The sequence below is a fragment of the Podarcis gaigeae genome, assembly GCF_964106915.1.
Source record: "Podarcis gaigeae genome assembly, chromosome: 2".
Taxonomy (NCBI): domain Eukaryota; kingdom Metazoa; phylum Chordata; class Lepidosauria; order Squamata; family Lacertidae; genus Podarcis; species Podarcis gaigeae.
Genome location: NC_139679.1, coordinates 4,921,224 through 4,934,139, shown reverse-complemented (window position 1 = coordinate 4,934,139; position 12,916 = coordinate 4,921,224). Strand labels below are relative to the sequence as shown.

Below are 12,916 nucleotides of genomic sequence, written 5' to 3'. Positions count from 1 at the left end.
CACCAGCTCTCAGGCTAGCTATACTAATTTTCTGAATGGCTATAAAGATTGGCAGCAATGAATAGTAAGGAGGTCGTAGTAATGGGACTCTGTTTTAATTTATTTAAGCTCACTGCATTCCACCCAGGCACTCTTCATGTTCCATGGAGGTGGGCACTTGGAAAAGCAAGAGACAGCATTTACATCTAATAACAGGAGAGCACGCTCCAGCAGCACTGGCCAGCCTCTCTGTCTATTGCATTCAAAGATGTTAAGGCAGTAAATGTGTTTATTTGATCAAATATACAGGCTGAGGATTGCTTCTAGTCTGCACTAAATTCTGCACTACTGTTGCAAGGGATGGTAGTCTTTCTGGATGCATGAACACAAGATTTATTATGTATGAAGCCTGAGAGTGAAAGAGGCACCATGGCACTTGGAAAAGGCAGGGCAGCCAACAACCAGGGCACAGGTTCCAAAACTATTTTCAGTGAGAAAGTTCAAGCCAGGACAATTAAGCAGCACATAATAAAGGCAAGTGCATCCCAAGTAATATGGGCATCATCTTCCCCCTAATTAATCCTGGCTGCCAGCAGTAATGGTTTTTGTGTCCAGAACCATCGCCATGGCCAGCATAGGCATGCAAAGCGACCAATATTAGGGCTTGTGTAAGATCCGCCCCCCAGCATTTTCTCTTTGCTACTGGGGTAAAGTTTTTAGTCCAAACGTACAAGAGCAACCTTGTCCTTCCACTGGGCTTCTCCCATACTGGCAGAATAGGAGCAGCTCAGGTACAGCTGGATTTTTGCATGCAGACAACTTCTGGTTCAATAATTTATTTCTATGTGATACAAGAGTGAACTGGAAATACACAACGTCTTATACAATAAGAAACATTGAAAAGGGGCTGATAGTACAACAGCCCCAGGGCACAAGCATGTTTCCATGGCACAAGCTTTATTGCATTGAAGGAATGGCATCAAGTCCCAGCAGAACCACAATATTGGGGGCAGAGGGGAGGGAACTGATGGAAGAGCACAGCACTACCCCAAGTTCTAGGCCTAAAGCAGCCAGCTGGGTGGCTGTGCCACTGTCAGAGCCTGCCATAAGCCTCTCTCCTTACCAGAACAGCTGCCATGGCGTGTTAAGTTGGTGCGCCAGTCCAGGAAGAGCAACTGGCCTCTGATCAACCTTGACAGCTGTGCTCTGCTGAACTCTGATGAATACACTATTACAGAGGGATGTTCTCTTTAAGACACCTCACAGCTCCTTGGCATATAAACTGCTTCCTCAGAGAGCCCCATCACACAGCTACTGACAGACAGGTTGCCATCCCACAGCATATAAATTTGTTAGTTCAGAAGGAAACATTCAGAGCCCCTTTCACAAGATTGCGCGCACACACACATAATGCTTCTGAAAACGCCCCAGTCCTGGGCATGGCATTTCCACATCACCCTGTCCCCAAAAGCTATGCTAAAACAGGGAGCGGATAAGGCTTTCGCCTTGACTTTTTCTGGAGGCTTCAACTGGAGAAGCTACCTTTGGGTGGAGCTGGGAAGCCAGGACTTACTACAGTCACAGCCTTACTAGTGAGCAGAGCTACTCAACACAGTCTGGTACATACTGAAGCAAGGGGAACAGCTGGATGCAATATATTACACAGGGCCAGAATAATTCTGTCTCTTCTCCCCTACACACACCCATCTCCCTCTGCCAAAGCAGGCACAGCAAGCCTCCTAGAGGACATTCTCAAATCCCCAGGGGCAGCCCCGAAGTAGCTCCCAAACCCTGAATCAGTTCTAATCCTCCTTTGGAGTGATGGCTGAGGGAGAATCATAGGACTTCTGAAAGCAGCCCTTCGTGGAAGAGGCTCTTGTCGTAAGGAGCAGAACTTTGGCAACAAGGCTGCACTGCTGGGGGTGAGAACTGGAGTGCTAGGCTCACAAGATGCTCATCAGAGCCTCTGCTATTTACTAGAGTGCTAGAAGGAGCCAACGCCACTCAGGAGGGGTGGGTTACAACACAACCTTCCAGCAAGGGGTGGGAAAGAAGAGGTAAAGAATAAGGAGGAGGACTTTGAAACACAGAGGCACTACCACTGGGTATCATGGGGTAAGTTAATATATACTATCAGTCACCCTCAGAGGGAATTGATTGCATAAATGGGGAAGAATCCACTTGACCCCCTTCTTTCAAGGCACAAGACTAAATTCTTATTGCATATTATTCTGTCTCTGCATAAAATACCATTAAACTTTATGTGCGAGCTTAGATCCTGCCCTGACCAGAGTCACCAATGTAGCATGTACCCTGTACAGTTTAGAGGATAGAGAATATCAATGCTGGGATGAATCTGAAGCCAGCCGTCTTTCTCCTACTTAGGCTGCCTTCAAAAGCAGCGACCTCTTTAGTGCTCTGGACGGTTGTTCATCCCGACGGAAGGTCAAAGATAAGGCACTTGATTCAGCAGCCATCCCCCAGACCAGCCACAATGGGGCTCAAGTCAACCCAACTCTCCTGCTGACCCAAACAGCAGGGGGGGAAACCATCCCTCTTACTGAGAATTGGGGTGGGGGAGAGAGGGAGAACTACAGGTGGGGGGAGGAGGGCAGGAAAGCCTTTGATCTGAAGCTTCAGCCAACAAGACAGACTGCACAACTGCTAAGCAAATACATTCGTGACGAAGTCCAGAAAGCGCTTGGCATATTGTTCTGGATGCACCGTGGAGATCTCTGCACCAGCCTGAAATGGAAGACAAAGTGTCAACAACCACCATGAAACGCCCCTATCTTTCCACACACACACTAGGAAAAATAACAGTTTGAGGAGCGAATATATTGCTAGGGCAAGGAAGAGAGAACATCTGAACAGAAGTCTGAAAATGGCCTTGATCAACCATTTCTCTCTCACACACGTGCTTTCCGATGTCTCCTTTGGCATTATATAACCCCCAACCCTGGCCTAGTTTAGTACTGATGCCACTTTATTTCAAGAAAGTGCCTCTGGCACAAAAAGGATCAAGCCAATTATGCAATAAAAATGACTTCGGAATAAATCATTCACACGGTGTGACATTTTTATCACCCCACCCCCTGAAGATAATGCTGTCTCACCAGTCCACCATTTTTGGTCTCTAGGTTGTGGCTACAGTCGCCACTATGGATGCTATGAAACTGACCAGAAGTCTGGAAATCCTCACGTAGGTGATGTAGTTGACGCTTTGATTTAGTAAGGCTAGCTGTGGGCCACCAGAGTCCACACCTAGGGGGCCCATTGTGAAGAACTGTGCAGGCCAGACTCACCCCGTGCTTGACGGTCTTAGCTGCATGGGCAGCCTTCTTCTTGGCATCATACTGTGTGAGGATGTCAATCAGGCCCATGAAATAAACCTCTTTCTGGGGGCTATCTGGAAAAGTAGAGAGTCAATGAAGCTCATGGGCACTGCTGCCCTCTGCATTCCACCCCCCCCACCCCTCATGAGGCTCTTTCCACATTGGATTTCAACAGGGCAAAATGTGAGTTACCGAATCTTAGGACTGGGTGGGGGCAGGAGAGAACCTGTCAGACCCCCCACACACACCCAATGCATAAAACTACACCGTCAAGGGTACATGGGACGTAAGTAGGAATTAATAGGATGCACCAAACCAAAGTAGCATAAGAACTGAAAAATGCCCAATAACTCAAGAACGTGAAACAAGCTCAAGCTGGGAGGAAAGACAAAAAAAGCCACATAAGGAACATTAGATTATATCAGTTAAATTTGGGAAGAATCCCTTCCTGCCCCAAGTATAGCAAACAATTCACGAATGATTAATTCATCTTCTACATGTTTCTTCCTAAAGAAGCCTGCATTTTACAGATGAAGCCACCAGTGGCAGCATCCAGAAAATACTACAGTGGCAGGAAGTGAACTTCAGAATCCCTATTATCAAATCTGACTCCTCTCCAGGAAGCAGATATCCACCTGACTCGCCTACAGCAAGGGCTGTGTGAGCCACCCTCTCTCCCACAAGCCACATTTTCTGCAATCAAAACTAAGCAAGTTGAGCAGATGCACACATCTTCTTATTTGTGTGTAGTTTCGTTGGCATTTAGATTCCACATTTAAGAAAGACCCAAAGGAGGAAGGAGTGATGACTTGAAAGAAGAGAAATCTGGCTCAGAGCGCCAGAAAGGACTTCCAAGACCTAGTTTTTAACGGCAGAGTCTCCCATGAAGCTCTTGTGTCTTGTGTCCTATGAAGCTCTTCAAGATCACAGCAGGATCCACATAAGGCAAAAAATGGAAGCTTGTTCATGGGTATCTTGTGTAAATCTGTTTGACATCTCAGATCGTAGCAGGCACTAGCTGACACAGCTTTTGTGTGCACCCTCAAGGGCTACAACCTTTTCTTAAAAATTAAAAGGCGTTGAAATTTGGTGCCAAAGGGTAGATAACATACTTGCACTACAATCTTGCTGATGCATGCCTACACACAACAATCTAGTCAAGTTCTGTCTCTGATTTCTGCAGTTTTCTCCCCCAGTTAATTCCACAGCATTCATGGTAAAACTCTCTTTTAGCCATGTTTGCATGTCATGGTAAAGCATAGTTAACCATGAGCGTGTAAATGGCTCCTACTTAACTTCTCTACAAGCATGGTTTGTTTGGGGGTGGGGGGAACCAGCCATGACTCCTAGTTGAGACACAAAACCTAAAACAAGGATTGTGATTTGTGGCTTCCACAAGGGGAGAGGCAAAGGGAGAGCTGTTATAGATTGCTGCAATATGTAAAAAATTGGCTGGAATATTGGCCTTCAGTGAAATATACAATCAAAGGCACAAAGTAGGCAGACTGACTCCTGTGTCACAGAGGATGATTAAGGTGTCTTGACTAAAGACAAAGTTGACTGGTGGAAAGTTCCCTCTTGTCCTTACTTACTTTCAGCACTTTTTATGGCATAGACATCAATGTAAGGGTCAAAGTCGCCAGGTCCCAAAGGCTTATGGGAGTTGAGATAGCTGCCAATACCCTCAGGAGAAGTACCATAGGAACCTACTGATGCCACACCCCCAGGTTCACCCTCTCCATCCTCCTCCTCCTCTTTCACATCCTCGTCTTCTTCCTGTTCAGCTCGTTGCACGTCATGGATCCCCAACAGTAGGCTGTAGTCCATAATCTTTAGTTGCACTAGGAACTGAACATACGGACACAATTGTCAGTAAACTAAGAAGTTAACAATGGGCTTGCTTTCTAGTTATTACAAGTGGAACGCCTCCAAAAAACTGGTTGTTATCCAGTGCTGTCTCTGCATGAGCAAAACGGACAACCCCATGTGCAATGCAGAATAATAATAATAATAATAATAATAATAATAATAATAATAATATCCCACCCATCTGACCGGGTTGCCTCAGCCACTCTGGGCAGTTTCTAACAGAATACAGGCAACGACCAAGATACACATGTCCAATAGACATGTACACATGTACACTGCAGCAATCTGGAAGTGGCTGGAAAAGGGAGCATAACAGGCTTATGCATGCTCCGCCGTTGCGCGCAATGATCCGGAATGAAACCCTTGTGCAAGCCGGGGTTTGCCTGTTTTACAAACATACCAAGGTTTAACTATGGATTAAATTACCTTTTGTGTAGGAATTCAGCTACTGATCGTAAGTGCAAAACCCAGAGGGCAGAATTTACTCTGGATTCATCAGGAAAAATAAAGACCATTTCCTCTTCTTTAAAAAGGGAGTGCAGTTTTAATCCAAAGGTGGCATGTGGTGTTTCTTTTGGGGGGGAAGAAAAGAGAACCACCCTCTCCTGGCAGCCTGTCCCCATGATTAATTGCCTTGGCTGTTCAAAGCTGTGTACCTCCTTTGTAACTGGAATGCCTCCCGGTTTTGACTCTCAGACTCCTGTCCTTGTTCTGCCTCCGCTCAGTTAACTGAAGCACCATTAGTAATCAGTATTTTCTTCATAACGCTGAGAAAGCTGGCAAACCCACCAAAACCTCTCCAGCATCACAGACTGAACACTTACACAATGGGAGCAAAAAATGTCATGTGCAAGTGACACAACTGGCATCAAGAGGCAGGGAAGGGGCCACAAACCATCCCACACCCCAGTATGGGGCCTTAGAGACCTAGAGAGCTTTACTTTAGGGTCTCAGTCCACGCTTGTGTGAATAGGTGCCTCAGTTCTTCAGATGCTTAAGGCACCGAAGGAGTAGGGATTATTCAGTAAGTGTTTACTTGTATTAATGGATGCAGTACTATTATTAATTATAAATTTTTATTTCTTACATATATATAACACCTTTTATCTTCCAAGGATCTCAAGGTGGTGTACATGGTTCCCCTCCTCCCCATTTCATCCTCACAACAACCCTGTGAGGAAGGTTAGGCTAAGAGATGGTGTCTGGGCCAAGGTGAGCTTCATGGCTGAGTGGGGATTTGAACCCTCGTCGCCCAGGTTATAGGCCAACACTGTAACCATTATGCCACCCTGGCATAACAGTACCACTACTAGTGCTAATAATTTGCATTTCTACAGCGCTTGAGAATGTTCAAAGCACTTCATGTAATTATCTCAATAATCCTTACGGCACTACACACAGATCAGGTCAGCAGCACCTGCAGATCCCAGCTGCTGGGTCAAGGCTGTAAGAATTCACATCTGAGATTTTGTTCCAAGGACTTCTTGGCTCAAATCTCACGTGCTTAACCAGGATGCTACAACAGCTCTTTCGGTGGAGGGACTGCACGGCTCGTTCAATTTTTCGTTCAACTCACTATCATCTCAGCATTACTGACCTCACAAGATTGTTGTCAGGATAGAACAGAGGAGGAAAGAATTACCTCTGCTACAGGAAGGGAAAAATGTGAATGCAATAAAATGTAATACTCCGTAAATCCTTGTGCATGCGAATATTAACAACATATGGCTCACTTTCGCCTTGTGCATCCATCTTTGAAGTAACCATCATCATAAATAAAGTTACACACATTTTAAGTATTCAAAGTTGTAGTTAGTGTCAGACTAGGCCCAGGGAGACCTTGGTTCAAAACCCCCACTCAACCACAAAGCTCAATGGGTGACATTGGGCCAGTTATACCTTAAGGAGCGTCTCCACCCTGTCGTTCTGCCCAGATGCTGAGGTCCAGTGCCAAGGGCCTTCTGGCGGTTCCCTCATTGTGAGAAGCAAAGCTACAGGGAACCAGGCAGAGAGCCTTCTTGGTAGTGGCACCCGCCCTGTGGAACACCCTCCCACCAGATGTCAAAGAGATAAACAACTACCTGACATTCAGAAGACATCTGAAGGCAGCTCTGTTCAGGGAAGTTTAATGTGTGATATTTTAATGTATTTTTAATCTTTGTTGGAAGCCGCCCAGAGTGGCAGGGGAAACCCATCCAGATGGGCGGGGTAAAAATAAAAAAATATTATTATTACTTCTCTCTCCCAATCTAACTAATCTCATTTCATTCTGAAATGAAATGAAATAAAATATTTCTATTGCACCTGGGAAGCCAGGGTTGACACACCACCGGGTGTTTGCGGCTGAGGTAAGTTTGAATGTGAGGCATATGCTGCCGCTACCAGGTGTCCCCCTCAGGAAAGCAGAGGGGAATTTTGGGGTAAGCCACTTTGTGAACCCTTTTTGGAAGCGTTACGTATATGAGAAGACACCAGAGTACAGAAGCAGGGCATTCAAATAGAAGAATCCAAGGCCTTCTTCCCCTCTCTTTGCTCATGTGAATGCGGCCTGCGCAGACGCTTTCACAGAAACCAACTAGCAGAAGGGCATCCATGCTGAGGAAAATTTCAGGCAGATTATTCCTAGGGGCTGTCACTAGGCGACTCCAATTTCTGTCCTCAAAAATACTTCAAGTTCGGTAAATCACGAAAACTAATTTTCTATCGTTTCCCTGATTTGGGTCACAAGCGATGTTCAGCTCTAAGCAGGGGTGGGGTGGGGAGGAATGTCAGGGTGGGACTCGGCTGATGGAAGGGGTAAGGCTGTGCGGAATACTGGGTTAGAAATTAGACTCCGAGCGGCTGCAGCCTTCCCACCCCCCCACCTCACATGCTATTAGCAGTCATTAAGGCTAATAGGGTGAATCTTGCACTGCAGAAGCATTTTCAGTTCTGCAGACTCAGTCCCCAAGGAAATATAATAGCTGATGAGATAGTGGCTGGGAGCATTTTTCTAGTCTTGGAACCTAACCTCATCTCATTGCAGCAAATTTGGGTTGGGGCGGATGGGGAAGATCTGCCATCCCCAAAAATAGTTCTATCTGCACTATACAGCTTGAAGTGGTTCCCAAAGTGGTATGGCTTAAAATGGTATGGCTTCCGCCAAAGAATCCTGGGAACTGTAATTTGTCCATGGTGCTGAGAGCTGGTAAAGGTAAAGGTAAAGGGACCCCTGATCATTAGGTCCAGTCGTGGCCGACTATCATCTCACTTTGCTGGCTGAGGGAGCCGGTGTACAGCTTCCAGGTCATGTGGCCAGCATGAATAAGCCACTTCTGGTGAACCAGAGCAGCGCACGGAAACGCCGTTTCCCTTCCCACCAGAGCGGTACCTATTTATCTACTTGCACTTTGACGTGCTTTCGAACTGCTAGGTTGGCAGGAGCAGGGGCTGAGCAATGGGAGCTCACCCCGTCGCAGGGATTCGAACCGCCGACCTTCTGATTGGCAAGCCCTCGGCTCTGTGGTTTAACCCACAGCACCACCCGCGTCCCCTGAGAGCTGTTAGGACACCTCTATTCCCCTCGCAGAGCTACAATTCCCATCATGCTTCGACATTCAATCCTTTTTCTAAGGGAACTCTGGGAACTGCGGCTACACACCCAAGTAACATATTTGATTGGCGACACTTGCAAAGCTCTGGGAAAGCCCAACATGCAGCACTTGGAAAGCCCCAACGATTTATGCCAGCCCTGGCAATCCGCTGTTTGTTGGGCCTTGCAAAGCACAGCACCTTGGCTTGAGCAACTTGATTTCCAAACTGCACGAGCATGAACAGGACAGGCAACTGTCAAGTCATACTTGCCCACTAGCTTGCGTGGGAGATCAGAATCCATCCCGCTCGCCGGATCCAATTCTCCATCCCTGAACAAATAGTTACACATAGCTCTTAGGAACGGGGGGCAGGGATGCAACCCTGCACTAGCACCCCTGTTTCTTGACACTAGCTTGAAAGCCTATTAAAACTCAACGCATTTGGGGCTAGAATAAGTTCTGTATCAGGGAACATTGCTCAAAAACGGAGCATGTTTCAAAGCATGGCTGTGTAGTTCTCGCAAAAGTCCCTGTTCTGTCAATAAATCCCTTTCTGTGCCTACGGATCATTTCCTACTGATATGCATTGACCAGCTGCTCCTGTCTTGCTGTGACTGTATCAGGCTAGGCCCCCTAAGCCACAGTACCTCCACATCTCTCTTTAATTTCTCCATGAAATCTCTCTTGGCTTCTTCGTCAACGTACACTTTCTGGTTCATGTTTCGAAAGTCAATGTCCTTGAGGGTTGGTAGCTCCTTGCCCTAGAAAGGAACAGAAACGTATTTCGAATGAAGAGGAGGCATGGGGGCTGAGTCAACAGCTGGCTGAATCTAGACTTGGAGGGCAGAACTCGAGCCAAAACAATGAAAGTATTTTTTAATTTTGCTTTCAACCTTCTTGCAAGCCCTCGCAGAACATGGTTATGGGGCACCATCTAACTACCGTATTTTTCGCCCGATAGGACATACCGTCCCATAAGGCGCACCTAGTTTTTTGGGGGGGAAATAAAGGGGAAAATTTTATTTCCCCCCCCCAGGCCCGAGCTTCCCCCACCCCAGCCCCCAGAACAGGCAACTCTCCGCAAGCTGTTGGAGCCCAGCCCCGGGCTCCTGCGCCTTGCGGAGAGTTGCGCGAAGTCTGGGCGTGCTGAGCTCAGCATGCCCAGGCTTCAGCATGCAGGCAACTCTCTGCAAGCCGCAGGAGCCCAGCCCCGGGCTCCCGCGCTTTGTGGAGAGCTGCGCGAAGCCTGGAGAGCGAGAGGGGTCGGTGCGCACCGACCCCTCTCGCTCTCCAGGCTTCAGCGAAAGCCTGCATTCGCCCCATAGGATGCACACACATTTCCCCTTCATTTTTGGAGGGGGGAAAAGTGCGTCCTTATAGGGCGAAAAATACGGTATTTTAAATAAATAATAAAACGTAACTAACTCCCAGTTTTCAGGAAGATCACTTTCAAGAACAACATGGACCTTTATAATGCAATAAATCTCCTGGCCAGGAGATCACTGCAGAATTACCCCCTGCCTCCTACTGCCTCTCACTCTTTTGAGGGTGCCTCAAAAGAATTTTCAGGAAGCTGAATTCTGTGCCCATTTCTACATTCTTCTGCTGGGCTTCCAACAGAATCACGGTGCACAGAAGTCCTGACTATAATGTTAAATGCTACTTAGTTCCATAAGATGCTGCCAACCATTGGTCCACCTAAGCCTGGAATTGCCTGTAGCAACTGCTCTTTAAGGTCCTTTTCCATCCCCTGCTACTGGAACCTTTTTTAAACCAGTGATACCAGGAATTCAACTTGGGATCCTCTGCATTCACATCACATGCTCCACCACTGAGTTATAGCCCCTCCCCTCTTGACCCCCATTTTCGACACCCTGGAATTTGATGTCAATGCAAACATTAATTTTGCTCATATTTTAAGCATCCGTTGTCTCCACTTCTTCTAGTTTAGTCAAGGTCTGTTTATTCTGCCTAGCACATGCAGATACCAGGAGTGCAATGTAAATGCATATAGGCCCTTGCCTAATTTTTTAAAGAGATAAATATGCTCTCAGGTCATGCCTCTATCTTCCTTTGCAAAGAGGTTCATCATCATCTAGAGGTTTAAGCCAGCAAGCCAAAAATCACTTCACAACACATCAAAACAGAGGGAGAGCCACCACCTTTCACCAGAAAGCCATAATCTCAAATTACCTTCTCTTTATCACTAGCTTCACGGGATACCAGGGAGCCCTGGGAAAAAAAGCAGAAACACAAACATTAAGAAGCATGGATCATAAACACAAATGGACATGCCTTCAGGGCAGGTCTGAAATCAATGTGTGTTCTGCTAAGGAGATTGTTCCATCAGGGCTCGACAAAACAATCTTCCCTCTCTTCCTTCCATGTGCTGTTCTGGGGGTCCCCCCGACCCCCCAAGGCAGATGAGGGAGGCGCAAGTGGCACGTAGGAAGAGGAGTGTACGGAAAGCCCCACTGTGCCAGCACTGGCTTCTGATTTTTTTAAAAAATATATTTATTAGGTTTTTACAAAAAAGAAAAGTACATAACCACCACAGAAGTAGAAAAAATGTAAAAAGAAATAAAGCATAATCAAAAGTAACACATAGAACAGATCTACCAGGACCCGCTGGTTGAATCCAGCCCACAGCGTTCGCATAAACATGGTTTATGTTTGGTTTCCAGCTTGTTATAGCTGGAAACCAAAAGATCATCATTATTGGAGGGGGAGGGGGAAAGAGGTATATATATGTCTCTAAGCTAAAAAGTACCTCAAGTGCTCTCCAAAAGAGTATCATTCCACTAAATATAATTCTCTGATTTTCTACACCACAATGTTCTATTCTTCATAGTATGTGTATTTTAAACAACTGACTTTGATATTTTATTTTTATATTGCTGCGATACACCCTGGGTCCTAATGGCAAAGGGTGGGTAAGAAATCCAAGCAATAGTAACAGTAAAAGCAGTGTTTTTATACATTATGTTGTTGTCCTGCCTTGACCAGATGTAAGATAAAAACAATATTGTTCAAACTGTTTCTGTTACTGAGTTTCAGAGAGATACCTGCCATAATTCTGTCCCCAGGGGCTATTACAATGGGCAAGATAAGACCTACGGACACTGTCCTCCATCATCTGCCGACCACAAAGGCACCAGTTCAGATGCAAGAAATCTCTGCATCTCCATCCAGATAAGCAGAGGGCACAGTCTGGAATCAAAAGGCTGCAACATAAACAGCGGTGATGGCACTCCGCATAACACCCTTCACCGTGCAAATTACAGACTATTCATTTTAACCATATAAGGCAAGCAATTATATTCTCTCCCACTTCATAGGAGGAGGGCAGGAGACTGAGGAAGCGTGACTTGCCAAGGCTACCCAGAGAGTTTTTGATGTAGCCAAAATATGAACCTAGGTAGGTCTCACCTGGTGCAAAAGCTCTGCTTGGGCAGTAAAGTAGCTGAGTTGTTGTTGTTGCTGCTGTTTGCTTGTTTGTTTTTAAATAAGACTTCAGATGTTAGGATGGACACCTTTCTTGGCATTTTTCAAAACGCAAAAATTATACCACAAGGCTGTTGTTTCAGGCTTAAGGATGCAATGGTACTTGCAGCCTGATGCAAATACAGAATGGAAGTATCAGCAGGTCTGGGGGAACCCCAAAGGCTTGCACAAGAACTATTTAAAAAAACAACACACAAAAAACAACATGGGGGGGGGGGGCAAAACAAAACAATGAGGTCCAAGCATGCTCAGTGGCCACAGAATCCTGACTGGCTGCTTGCGGGCAGGGACTGGGAGGGGGAAAAAACACGAGAGGGAGAATAGAATAGAGTTGTCCTGCAGGAAAGCAGCGAACAGAAACACTCCACACTGCAGCATTCCACTGCAGGCCACAGCATCTGTCCTCTCAACCAGGGCTACATTGCTGCTATGTTCTGTGCAGCACCTAGCACGTTGCTGGCCCTCAAGGTGCAGCCGACAAACAGCAGAGCCTGGGCATCAGAAGGGGAAGCAACTCAGTGGGTTAAATCCACTCTTTTGCCCTGAGAGGACTGAGCTCCCTAGGAAGATTTGCCTGGCACCTTCATTATATGTCTTTAGGCACCAGGCAAAAATATACCTCTTTTTCCAGGCCTTTTAAACTGTGCGGGTGGGTGT

At 46.4% G+C, this 12,916-nt stretch overlaps 1 protein-coding gene across 3 annotated transcripts in view; it reads right to left on the bottom strand.

The window, feature by feature from the left end:
• Positions 1-799: 799 nt before the first annotated feature.
• The window catches only part of PIP4K2C (phosphatidylinositol-5-phosphate 4-kinase type 2 gamma), a 38,439-nt gene continuing 26,322 nt past the window's right edge, over positions 800-12,916 (bottom strand). For all 3 annotated transcript variants that reach the window (XM_083729468.1, XM_083729469.1, XM_083729470.1), the window contains 5 exons: positions 10,949-10,987; positions 9,403-9,516; positions 4,907-5,162; positions 3,285-3,388; positions 800-2,724 (listed from right to left, as the gene is read on the bottom strand). In XM_083729468.1, the coding sequence (XP_083585594.1) occupies positions 2,644-2,724; positions 3,285-3,388; positions 4,907-5,162; positions 9,403-9,516; positions 10,949-10,987 (594 nt within the window). In that variant the 3' untranslated portion in view covers positions 800-2,643. The remainder of the gene's footprint in view (positions 2,725-3,284; positions 3,389-4,906; positions 5,163-9,402; positions 9,517-10,948; positions 10,988-12,916) is intronic.